This window comes from Anneissia japonica, unplaced genomic scaffold, assembly GCF_011630105.1.
Source record: "Anneissia japonica isolate Jap-2015-1 unplaced genomic scaffold, ASM1163010v1 scaffold1764_len714935_cov166, whole genome shotgun sequence".
Classification (NCBI taxonomy): Eukaryota; Metazoa; Echinodermata; class Crinoidea; order Comatulida; family Comatulidae; genus Anneissia; species Anneissia japonica.
This window is the reverse complement of record NW_022757468.1, coordinates 709,129-721,761: the sequence shown is the minus strand read 5'-3', so window position 1 is coordinate 721,761 and position 12,633 is coordinate 709,129. Positions and strand designations below refer to the sequence as shown.

General features: G+C 33.5%; 1 protein-coding gene and 2 long non-coding RNA genes across 3 annotated transcripts; 2 read left to right on the top strand and 1 right to left on the bottom strand.

The window, feature by feature from the left end:
• The first annotated feature begins 194 nt into the window (after positions 1 to 194).
• On the top strand, positions 195 to 1,195 carry LOC117124754. Its single transcript, XR_004448015.1, has 3 exons — positions 195 to 233; positions 761 to 866; positions 1,125 to 1,195. It is a non-coding gene; the product is annotated as an uncharacterized LOC117124754 (long non-coding RNA).
• Positions 1,196 to 2,232: 1,037 nt separating this feature from the next.
• LOC117124775 lies at positions 2,233 to 9,289 on the top strand. Its single transcript, XM_033271105.1, has 5 exons — positions 2,233 to 2,285; positions 2,753 to 2,818; positions 6,038 to 6,121; positions 6,244 to 6,402; positions 6,802 to 9,289. Exons 1-5 carry the CDS (start codon positions 2,265 to 2,267, stop codon positions 7,039 to 7,041), a joined length of 570 nt encoding a protein of 189 aa, XP_033126996.1. The 5' UTR covers positions 2,233 to 2,264; the 3' UTR covers positions 7,042 to 9,289.
• On the bottom strand, positions 8,476 to 11,310 carry LOC117124776. The gene is made up of 3 exons (XR_004448017.1): positions 11,174 to 11,310; positions 10,303 to 10,412; positions 8,476 to 9,447 (listed from the first exon to the last, which is right to left on the bottom strand). It is a non-coding gene; the product is annotated as an uncharacterized LOC117124776 (long non-coding RNA).
• Positions 11,311 to 12,633: the final 1,323 nt, after the last annotated feature.

The window sequence follows — 12,633 nt, the reverse complement described above, 5'->3', positions numbered from 1 at the left end:
TAATTTACCTAGGTCAGCATAGGCTATGTAAATCTATGTAGTTTACCAATTAAATTAATGCATAAAAATATATTTATTTTTTAATTCAATATTATTGAAGATGCTGTCCTACTTTTACCATATTCTTTATATTCATTCTTTGTATTTGTATTCACAGTATAATATCTGCAATTGGTTTGTCAGAGAACAGTTCTGTGGTAGTGGTGGCCAGTATGCTAATATCACCGTTAATGGTAAGTAAAGCCACTCTAAATTAAAGATAATTGGAGCTAAAGTTTGGCGGTTATGTGCTATGCCTGCTGTGGAAGGTGATGGAAATAAAAAATATAAAGTATAAAAAATAAATGAAACAGAACTTACTTTTTAGCAGATTGAGTAGGAAATATCTACTTTGAAAGAAAAAAAGCTGCACTTAACTTTAGGAAGGGCTTTAAATGAGCTCAACATCGAATTTGATATATAAGTCCTAAATGTTTAGATTTTATTGTACAGATACTATACTATCCTGTATCATCTATTCTTTGACTGACCTTTTTACCATAAGGATGATACAGCAAAGCTGATGATTTAAAGCCCTTGGTACGTACATAACTAAGTCTTTTTATGAGAGAATTAGGATTCATTTTTTGTCCAGGATTGAACCCAGGACGTTGGAGTTGAAGGATGAGCACCTTCACCACCAAATCATCTCAACATCTAAATATACATCAGTACTAAAGTATTTCAACATTAATTTATATGGCTTTTTCTTTCAATCAAGGGACCAATCATGGGAGGTACATTTGGGATTGTAATCAAACACAATCCATTACGAAATACTGGAATTAAAACTGAGGTTGTTGGTCTACTCATGTGTGTTTTCTGTGGTAAGTAATCCCTTGAATTAATTTTGCTAATATATTTATTATTAAATCCCTTGTAGGCCTATAGTCTATTTTTTAGTTCTGTACAACCAATGCCATTTATTTGTGTATTTTATAGCACTGTCTACAATACAAATTGTTTATTTAACTGTAAGTATATTAACATTAACCAAACCAGAATGTACCCATAGTCAAAACTATGCATGCAAATAAACATAAGGACGTTTAGCGACTACTAGTAAAAATAGATTGTTTTTATAGGGCTGTTATTTGGTTTCGTTGCTTATCCATTTCTTGGGGATGTGTGGCCAACTGATGAGATGAAAAGCAGGTATAAATTATAAGTTTTTTCACAAGTATTTAGGAACGTACTGAGTATTCGGTACGATAACACGTCAGGCAGGGCAAAACATCACTCCTAAGATATTTTCCTTACGCAAAGTCACATCTAAATAAGATTATAAGTACCATTTAGAACTAACTTGATTCTTCAATGTTCCTTATGAGGCAAACCACTGACATCCCTTCAAACTTCAACTAAATCAAAAACAAAAGTTACTATAGAAATATATGTTATCTTATTTTATTAATTGTATATCAATACATTCATGATTTGATCATTCTCACATTTAAATGTATCTACTTAGTCGGTAAACTGCTTTTATCACAAATGGAAGTAGGCCTAAATATTGAGTGATAGCGTTTTTTAGGAATCCAGAGATGATGCTATGAAAGTCTGTGACCATTATCATTAAAACATGCAATCTTGATCACTATAAGCCTAAAATTTTGACAAATTGTAAATTTTTAATGAAAGAAAGTGTATGAAATAATGATGCCTTTATGTACATTATTATTACTTTACTTTGCTAAAACAAAAACCTAGCCACATTGGATTCAACCATTTTGTTTTAGGGGTGAGCCTCGGAGTCTTCTTATTGGTCTGTTTATAGCCTTGCCATCTGGTGCTGGAGTAGCATTATCAATTCTTGGGAACAACACTGGTTCCCTGATTGGGGTTGCAATATCTGCATCTCTGCTGACTCCCGCTGTCAATGCAGTAAGTATAGAACTATTCAACTGGAGGCCAAAGCCCTAGTTATGATTTACTAAATTGCTTAATATTAAGTCCTTAGAAGAGAAATACCAATGACATTTTATATAGATAACAGGTATTTGATGTGCAATCATGCAACTATAGTATAATAACTATGATGTGTTCTTATTTACCATCACCAGGGAATGCTGTGGGCCACTTTAATTATTAGGGCAAGCCAATCCATGGAATCAGTAAATACAACAGACATTCCAGATGCAGATGTTTACAGTTCGTCAGAATTGGCAGTGGCTGGGACGCTGAGCCTAATACTCACTCTTTTGAATATACTTTGCATTTTTCTGATGGCTGTCTTAGTTATGAAAGTAGATATGTTTATTCATATTTCTCAGTAAATCAATCAATCAGTCAGTCACTCACTTTAAAACAGAATTCTCTGCCACAATGTTTGACCTTCTGACACTCGTTTCAAGATATCAGAATATAATTATACAGAATTGATATAACAAAAAAATATCAGTTTATATATTAACCAATATATTGGAAAACTGACTGCTTGATCAATCATTGAATCAATTATCAATCATTGCTTCATCAACAAGAAATAATCAATAGTCTATCAATCAATTTCATTGATTGCTTGATAGTTGTTTTGCTAATTATCAAATATATAATTATTATTATTTGATTACTGGTGGTTATTGTATAAGCATCTATTTACTTGCATTAGAAACTAGGTCTTGATTGTCTAAATCAAAGAGCTATAGATTATTTAACACCTCCTTGTCTAAGCCTATATGCTGATCTGAAATTGTTTGTTGATCTGTTAAAGATAAAAGAAGTGGCACCCAAAACCAGCACTGCAACAAATCATCAGTTTTGGAAGAATGACATTAAGGTGATGATAAGTCACTTGTGTCTTATACACATCTAGATGTGTATAAGAGACAGCGGTACTCACATAATAGGCCTATTTACTGTAATAAGAATGAGAAAATTTACCAAACCGTTTTCAAGGGGGAACCTTCAATTTTGAAGAACTTCATTAAAAGACACTTCAAAAGTCAGGAAAGCTCATTTTTCGCCATTTAGAAATCAACATTTTCCAGGGGAGAACCCGAACCCCATTTCTCTCTGAGGTTCATTGATTCATGGAATCGTTTTCAAGAGGGGAAACCTTTAATTTTGAAGAACTCCAAAAGTCATTAAAAGACACCTCAGAAGTCGGGAAAGCTCAATTACCGCCATCTAGGAATCAAAAATTTCCCAGGGAGAACCCCCGTTCCCCTTTCTTGTTGGGATTTATCGATTCATGGAAAAAAGAATACGTATATAAGGCCTATTTACTGTAATACGAATGGGGAAAATTAACCTGACCTTTTCAAGAGGGGAAAAACTTGAATTTTGAAGAAGTTGAAAGTCATTAAAAGACTTCAGAAGTCGGGAAAGCTCATTTCCCGCCATTTAAAAATCAACATTTTCCCGGGGAGAACCGTCCCATTTCTCTTTGGGGTTCATTGATTCATGGAATCCTTTTCAAGAGGGGAAAACCTTCAATTTTGAAGAACTTAAGTCATTTAAAGACACCTCAGAAGTCGGGAAAGCTCATTTCCCGCCATAATCAAAATTTTCCCGTTGGTTACCCCACCCCACCCCCTCCCCCTTTTTACTTTGGGGTTTATCGATTTATGGAAAAAAGAATACGTATAAAAATACTCATTTTTTGTATTTTGTATGTATGTATGTACACACATTACAGGCCTATTTAACCGAAAGGTCCACTGATTAATCTCAGATAAGAAAGTATAATACATACTCCAAGTATTGAAATACACGCCATCGTGTTGGGATTCAATATTTCGACATTAATTATGTCATCATCAGGAATGACCTATTTACTGTAATAAGAATGAGAAAGTTTATCTGACCGTTTTCAAGAGGGTATATTTTGTTGTTACCATCAAGGGCGTCGATCCGTGGCTGAAAGTGGGGGGGGGGGGGGGCGAGATGAAAAATTGGGCCGTAGGCCCAAGCAATGGTTGGGGACCAGGGGGCGAAGCCCCGGAAGCTCTGGCGCATATAGCCTTTTAATTGATTTTAAGCAATGCAATTAACATTTATTTCCATACGAAATTTTTAAAATAACCAGTGGCGGATCCAGTAATTTGAAATAGAGTTGGCCCAGAGAGGGACTTTTACAGATGGAGAGTGTAGCTGGACTACCACCTCAGCCCCACCATGGTTGGGGCTGAGGTAAGAACATTTATTATTATGGCACCTCCAGTTGGTCGGAAATGGCACTCTCAAACTGAATTTCAATATAATTTTAATTTTTCTCCACTTTTAAATTTTGAAAAAAAAAAAATAGTGATGGTGGGCCGGCTGGGCCCCTTGAATCTGCCACTGAAATACTCATCGTAAAAAGTTTTTAAAATTATCCTTTTTAGTCATAATTATGCCCGCTTATATATTTCGTGCAAACTAACATTCATAAAAATAATTAAAGTAATTAATTTAGTCTTTTTTCATGTACAGTACCGTACTTTTAAAATCAATCAAGAGGTTTTTGCTTTTCTCCACTTTTTGAATTTCACTTTTGTGTAAGTAATATTGCGATAAATTATTGTGAGTGGAAATAATACCGTCTAATTTACGATCAAACAGGACTAGGGAGATAGGGAGCACAAAAAACATTAGTTAGCATTTTGATTTCACAAACATAAAGGTGATTTACTTAATTTATCATTATCAATGGCGGCTCCAGGAAAGCAAATTAGAGGGGGGAACAGGGAGGGACTTGCACGTTGGAAAAGTAGACCTCAGCCCGACCATGGTTGGGGCTGAGGAAAGAAAATTTATGATTATGACACCTCTAGATTGCCGGAAATGGCACTCTCAGAATAAAATTCTAATTCTAATTTTCCTTTGTTTTTTTCCCATTTTTAAAAAATAATTTTGAAAAAATTAGAGTCGGCTCGGCTCCACTTGAATCTGCCACTGATTATTATGGCGTCATTGCGAGACTGCGTCAACGTAACACTGGAGTCTGTAAACTTTTGGTATGCTTATCACTTAATCGAAATAGGTAGACATCATATCCGTGAAATTAGAAAAAACAGTAATCCTATGTATGTAGTTAATATTAAACACTAATATATACGTACGGGTCATAATAATATGCAAAAAGAAAATAAATCGTTTATATAAGAAATTGTGCACTTTTGAGTTTGTAAAAATATTGGCCTAAGGATACATGCTTCCAATTTCAACAACGTTCAGTATATTGTTTTCTCAATAAATTTAGCCTCTGATAGTCGTTGCACCCATAAAATCGATCTAGTGGGTTTCTGAGATGGTTAAAAAATGTTTAAACAAATGCGTTTTTACTTGGTTTTGGTCCGGAAAGTACGTACCGCACTTTGGAAAGAGAACAGACAAAATTCATGAGTCATGCGTAATTGTCATTCTTTCCATTCGCTTTTAAAAGTGGGGTTTTAATTATAGAAGATTGATGAAAAGTGGGGGGGGGGACAATCGATATGATGTCCCCCCCCCCCACTTTGAAAAGTGGGGGGACGCGCCCCCCTGTCCCCACCAATCGACGCCCATGGTTACCGTTATTATTATTATTTTATGTTTTCAGTTCTTTTTGTCAATGTTGTCATGGCGAGACTTTTATTTATTCCTTGTTTCGCGTACAGTACTTGTTCTTTTTAAGATCATCGGAAGAGGGCGGAATAAAAATAAAAATAAAATTTTGTTTTCTTATTTAGCAAATAGTTTTGCCAAAAGCATCCAGACATAGAAGAAAATAAAAATTAATTTTTATTGGTGAATGTAAAATAGGATGGTTAAATGCTTCAAATTCATATAATTAGGAAGAAATATAAATGTCTTATCTTTGGAGATTTCAAGGCTGCAGAGGGCGTAATAAAAATAAAAATTTATTTTTTTCTGAAATTTCCACTTTTTCGTGGCGGTGGGTGTGCTAATTGGCCAAAAATAAAATGTTATTTTTATTCGAAATCATCAATATTTACAGTCGGTGGGTTCGCTAAACAAGGTATAAAAAAAGTCTCGCCTATGTATTCTAATAACTTTTGTGCCCTTTTGCTAGGTTGCCAGAGAGTACTATGATGTGATTGGAGGAAAGGCACAGGGACAAAACATTGGCAAGAAATTGTTCCAAGATTTTCAAGAAGTAAGTTAAGTATGAGACCAAGATGTGGTTTTTTCAAATAAAATTATAAACTGCCACTAACACAAAATAACCTGCATTGAAATTCTAGCTTTGGTGCTAATTTTGTTTAATTTATATGACAGAATCTAAGGAAACTAGACCACGGTGTAGGGTCAGGTACAGACACACTGAAAGGTCGTGAAGCTGCCTGTGTTGCTAGAGACTTTAAAGCATTACTCAGTGCACTAGAGAGTGAGCCCTCTTATCAGGATATTGTCCAACAACTGAATGAACCACAACTGGTATGTCTTAACCATATTTGTTTATAACAATACCATGATTAAATATCAATTAATATTATGATATATTGTTGTTAATTGCAAATTAAAATAAAGGTACCAGCTGAGACAACAATAATATTTATTCAACAAATGAAAATGAATTACTTAAAAACATTTTGGAAATGGACTCTACATTTATATTGAACTTTTTAAATAATATTTATTTATTATAATATTGTATTTAATGATTAAAAAATATATATATTGTTTCGGTTTGTATTCTCCCAGTATATAAACCATCACCCCAACTCAGACTGTACTGTAATACAAATGCAACTACAGTAACTATTTAGAATGGCAATAAATCCTACTTGTCAGAGAGCAATTCAGATTAAATTAAAAATTATCTCTTTCAAACAGAATGTATCAAATCAAATACCAACATCACCAAGTGAACCAGAATGGTTAGGAAATTTAGGCTGGCAGTCTAACACTTCCACCACTACACCTCAACGACCACCGTACCAAGAGATTTACAGACTGGTCTCACAAGATGACTTTCTTTTTCCTGGCACTCCCGAGCCTCAGTCAAGGTGTAATAGTCTACATGGATCGTATTCAAAAATCACAGCAGAAGCACCTAAGGAAGATCCTGTGTAAAATTATGTTGTCTTTACTTTTGCTGTGTTAAGTGAGCTTTTGATCACAACATCATGTAAAGAAGCAGTATACTGCTATAAATCTACACAAATTGATCACAAGAGCATTGGAATATTTTTAAAAATTTGTTTTCACTGTAATCAATATTAGCTAGCATATATTATACATTTATATTTGAAGCTATGAACCAATAGAAATGTTTTGATTACAAAATGGTAATTGTAGATGAACTGCATATTTTTTTTCTATGTGTCTAAGTCTTATTAGAAGTTGATAAAATATTTATTATTTTTAATTGAGCTGTTCAATACTTTAATTGCTGTATGTTATGACAGGAGGTATAACTTTAATTAAAGAAGTATTATTAATAATATATAATTAAGAATATGACACGGTATATTGGTAATAAGATTCTGTAAAAATTATAAAACAGAGTACCATATAAAATACACCTATTAGAAACATAGAAACGTCTATGGACATGTGAGTCGGACATCCCTTTAAGCACAGGGGCTTGTTTCAGAAGGAGTCCCAAAAACGTAAGAAAATTTTGAGAAAAAGAAATTTAAAATGACAATAATAATAACAATACTCCTGTCACTTGCAAAGACAATGAATTTATAGTCGTATTATGGAAACAGGTACAAAAATAACATTGGATTACTGTCATATTTTTTACTTGGATAATTACTTAATTATTTTAATTAACAGATTATTCAATTGCCAAGTTAAAAAGGAATATTAATATAATTGATACAGTATTTATTTAGCTGTAATACAGTGGAAGTTTCCATTTAAATTTTGAACATTTCAACATTTAGTTAACATCAATAATTTGATTTTATTTGTATTTCTACTTATTTTGACTGGATGTATGTTTAATACAACAGTACTATTCTCCCTAAATGAAAGCAAGAAGACTAAAGTTAAGTATACATTATAACATTGTGTAATACCTTATGTAACAGTTAACTCAGGTACTTCGAAAACAATGCAAATGTATTTTAACATGTGCCTTAAACAATATTTTGTATCTTTATGTAGAAATTTAAATAAAAATTTCAAAAATATTCATGTACCATAATATAATGTTGGGCATCAGGCTATAAAAAAAAAGAAAATTCTTGTGTTGGCCTCGTTTTGGGAAAATCCAAAAAATGGGTATGTTAGTAGGAAAATGTTTTACTGATTATGTGTTTATGCCTAAAAAGTAGAAAATACACAAAATTACAACAAAGACCATACCATTTTTAAATCCATATTGAAGAGCAAACGACGCATAACACTGTCGTATCGCCTACCGTTGCAAGATAAGCCTATTCCAGCCTTTTTAGCTAATTAAAAAAATATTTTCATTGTAGTAAAAATAAATAAATAAAATGAAGACCCTACATTCCGACCATTTTGAGTTGGTCTGGGTTGGCCAACACAATATTTTTTTTTTATTTGGCCTTATGGCGATACCCTAAGCACCACATCAACACATGTACCCAATAGAAGCGTCAGTTGGACAGGTCTACCCAGGACCGCTCATACGGGTCCAGGGGGCGAGGCTCTAGAGTATGACAACTTAGGGTTAGAAAGGTTATAATTTTTTTTTATCCCTGACAAGGTGGGGGAACCTCTCCACAGCCTGTTACTGGCACCACCCATGCAATAATGCTGTACTTCATCAGACATTGTCAGATCATTGAAACGGTTAGATCAAACATTCCCCAATCAAACAAGGCATATCTGAGAGCATATGCTTGGATTAAGAAATTAAAAAAAATATATACACAAATAGGTGCAAATTTTTATCAGTTTCTGTGTACTTTTTTGTGATTCAAGTTTTACTGATTTAAGAAAATATTTGATGCATAATGTGTTTTATATTTTTTTCCTATATTGTTATAAAAATAGAACATTAATTAACATAGATTAAATCTGTTTTTTACAATCATCAGTTTAACATTTTTAGTTAAATTGCGAGTTAAAATCATTGAGCAATTGTATTTTATTCTGGTTCTGCTAATGCTTATATTAAAACAAGTCTTTCTATTAACCTAGAATTGGTGCAATAACTACAGTAGATTTTTAATATATATTTTATCACTTTGTAATATTAGCTACTAAATACAAATTAACTATTTAAATTGTTTTTTTTCTTGCCTAGGTAATATGCATACATTACATCATCCTTTATTCTTTTTACATAGACAGTAATGATATGAGTTTGTAGTCAATTAAAGGAACTGAATAGTTTTAACCTGTTTCGTATTAGTTATTTTTAAAGTTCCTCCACAGCATGACACCAAACATTGATCTCATCTGCCCATCTTCTACTTCTGAATAATTTCTGTCACATCGTACCGTAGTCGTCCATCAATGTTCATTTACATGGGCAGCAGCAACGCTTTGGAACAGCTTTGGAAAGAAAATGAAAGAAAGAAAATATGAGGAAAGAAAGGATCGAAAAGATTAGAAACATAAGAAAGGAAAGGGAAAGGTAAGACAAGGAAATAAGAAAGGATAAGGAAAAATAAGGTGGGAAATGGAAAGATAACTTACGGAAGTATAAGAAAGGAAAAGAAAAGATTAGGGAATACGTGCAAGAAAGATAAATGAAAGATAAGAAAATTCACGAGGGAACAAAAACGGAAAAGGAAAGCAAAAATATGAAACCGAAAGAAAAAAAAGAAAAAAAGATAAGGAAACAAGAAAGTAAGAGGAAAGAAAATATAAGGAAACATTAGAATGAAAAAAGAAGGAAAAGTTACGGAACATAAGAAAAGAAAAGGAACTTGGGTTTGGGATATACAGGCAAGGGTTAAAATATGGTAAGTTTTTAGAAGGTACTAAATCCATAACGATCCTATACAAGGTGAGCTAACTAATAACTTAATAATAATAATAATAATTTAATAATAATTTAATAATAATAATAATATTTATTATTATTATTATTATATATAATAATTGGCATTGCTTACTTTAGTCAATTAAAAGTCTGATTAAGAGAAAAATATCCACCAATTATCGCCGCCATACAGTCACCGTTCTGTATTTTTCACATACGCTTTGACTGGTAGGCCTACTTTTCCCAATAAAATAAAGCCAACAGCAAAAAAGTATATTGTATGTTTGTTTTTGGTTAATAAAATATGATTTGACCAGTTTAAAGGTAGCCTAGTAAAAGAGTTTTGTACTATACAGTAATAGTAACATTCATACATGAACATGGAAAACATTTCTTGTAAGTAATCCAATAAATATACGTACTTAATACATACTGTCTTGCTTTACTAATTTTACTGTTTGCGATGTATTTGAGCTTACAATACTGTATACGAACATTCATACAGTTTTCTCCACACTGCTGGGCTTGGTGTCTTGTATAATGTAAGGCAAAATAAAAGATATTGTTTTTAGATTAATAATATTTTGAGACTAACATATTATCTCCATCAGTATTCAAACTCAAAATGCTTAGACTATTAATGTGTTTGTATACACTTTTGTTGTCAAAAGTTTTTTGGTTTTGTATTTAAATGTGTATTTATCTCACAGCAAATAATATTATTCAGATTTTGTATTTGCCAACAGTTTGAAATTTAGAAGCTATTGCCCAAATAATGGTTTCAGGGACCAGAAAGCAAATATTGTATATTAAAGTAGAGTTGTAGCTTGGTGGTTAACCTGCTCGTCTCCAAATCCCAGGGTTAAAACTATGTGAAGAAGCACAAGATTTTTTCTCGCGTCTAAGCCTTGTAATAAGACATGGTTTTTAAAGTGTCAAATTAAAATTAGTATACACTCATCAAACCTGTGTTGACAACCAAAAACTAGGATTTTAGAGGTCTGTCTCCCACAAGTTGCCAAGGTCTGGCCTGATTAGGCCTGTCGAACTGCTGTTGCCGCCACTGTCACATTGCTTGTGTTCATGGGCCAACACTTATTATATGCACTTGTTGACTACAGTTGAACTTGCCTAAGTCGAATCCAAAATGCCATTGAAATATTGTTCAAATTAGTTAAGATTTGACTTACAGATTGTTAAATAATGGAATACACAACAATTTGCCATGTAAAATTAGATTGACTTAGGCAAGTTTAACAGTATCTGCATTCAAATGGATAGTCCTAGAAATACCAGTGTTGACTAGTTGGGCATTCTTTGTATTAGTCCGTGTAAAAGGGTACAACTTGGTCTTCTTGATAACAGTAATAGTGTAGATTTGTATAGCGGCAGTATCCATCAAACAAGATGCTCATGCTATGCCACCTGGTAAACCGGTACCAGCAACTCTCGTCATTCACCACAATGCTGTCTGTACCAGTGTATCCCCCTACTTGTCTAAAATGATGTACTGGGTTCTTTATAGTGCACACAAGCCATTGTGTACGCTGGGACTAAGGTTTATAGTCATTATCCAAGAAGAATTGTTCAACCACCAGAACCATAGACTAGGCTGCCGCCAATGTTATAGCTTTACTGAAGGTTGGGATAATCAACTTACAGCTTGTTGGCAGTGTTCTCTGATGAAGGAGTTTCATTAATTCATCAAAAGATTACCTATAATTATATGTGTGATTTATTTTTTTAAACGACATGGTTAATTGATGGTGTGTGCTTTTTTTTAATTGTTGTGAGGTATACTGCATGCTATCAATGTTTATGTGTACATTTTTGATGAGATTCTTTGTGTGTTTCAGATAAGTATGTGTTTTTTTAACAATAAGCCACATTTTTTCTGTTTTATAGATTTTTGAAGAGGCTGATCTCGATGATGATGATCACCTGTCCTTCGCTGAATTTGAAGATGTGATCTCTAAAGCCCCAGACTTTGTCAAGTAAGTTGAACAATTTTCAGTTTAACATATTCAAGTCTAATTGATGTTTAATGACAAAAAGAAAATTGTCTGTTGGCTCTCTTATTACAAATATGACTATAATTGTGGGATAGTCACTGGTCCATCACTATACTGTGGTCTAACTTTCAGCTAAAGTTATATTTGCATTGAATTGAAAACACATTTTCTGACTGATGTATAGGCGAGTCAAATGGCCGAGCAGTTAAGGCAGGGGTGCCACAACCCTCAGCCATAATATCGGTGCTGGTTCGAAAGGGCACGTTACCCTGTGGTTCTGGTGGTGGAACGTCCATGTCTTCTCAGATAAGGACTATAAACTATAGGCCTAGTGTACACAATTGGCTCACGTGCACTTTAAAGAATCCATTACATCTTTCGAGATGAGTAGGTGGTTACCTTGGTGTTCTGGTCCATACAGTTCCTGTCGTGGACAGACAAGAGTAACTGGTACTAGCTTACTGGGTAGCTCAGACCCTTAGGGGAGAACGTTACTGTACTAGCTTGTCCACGCTTCCAGCGCTTTGAGACTTTGGTGAAAAGCCCTATATAAGTCCAATTGTTATGATTCAGTCAAAGCATTTTTTCTGGCCTCAGAACAAAGCAAGCTTAATGTACCCAATGCGCTTTCATTTACACATTGCTGGTTATTTGAATTTCCAAATTGACCACTTACAACTACCTGTTTAAGGCTATTTAATACCAACTCAACTCCTCTCCTGTTTTTAATATTAGTTTTAG

Excerpts from the sequence above, each read along its gene's own strand:
- LOC117124775 (XM_033271105.1), top strand. The coding sequence starts at position 2,265 with ATGGCTGTCTTAGTTATGAAA. Across the intron at positions 2,819-6,037 it reads TTTGGAAGAATGACATTAAG|GTTGCCAGAGAGTACTATGA; the intron begins GTGATGATAAGT and ends CCCTTTTGCTAG. Across the intron at positions 6,122-6,243 it reads TGTTCCAAGATTTTCAAGAA|AATCTAAGGAAACTAGACCA; the intron begins GTAAGTTAAGTA and ends TTTATATGACAG.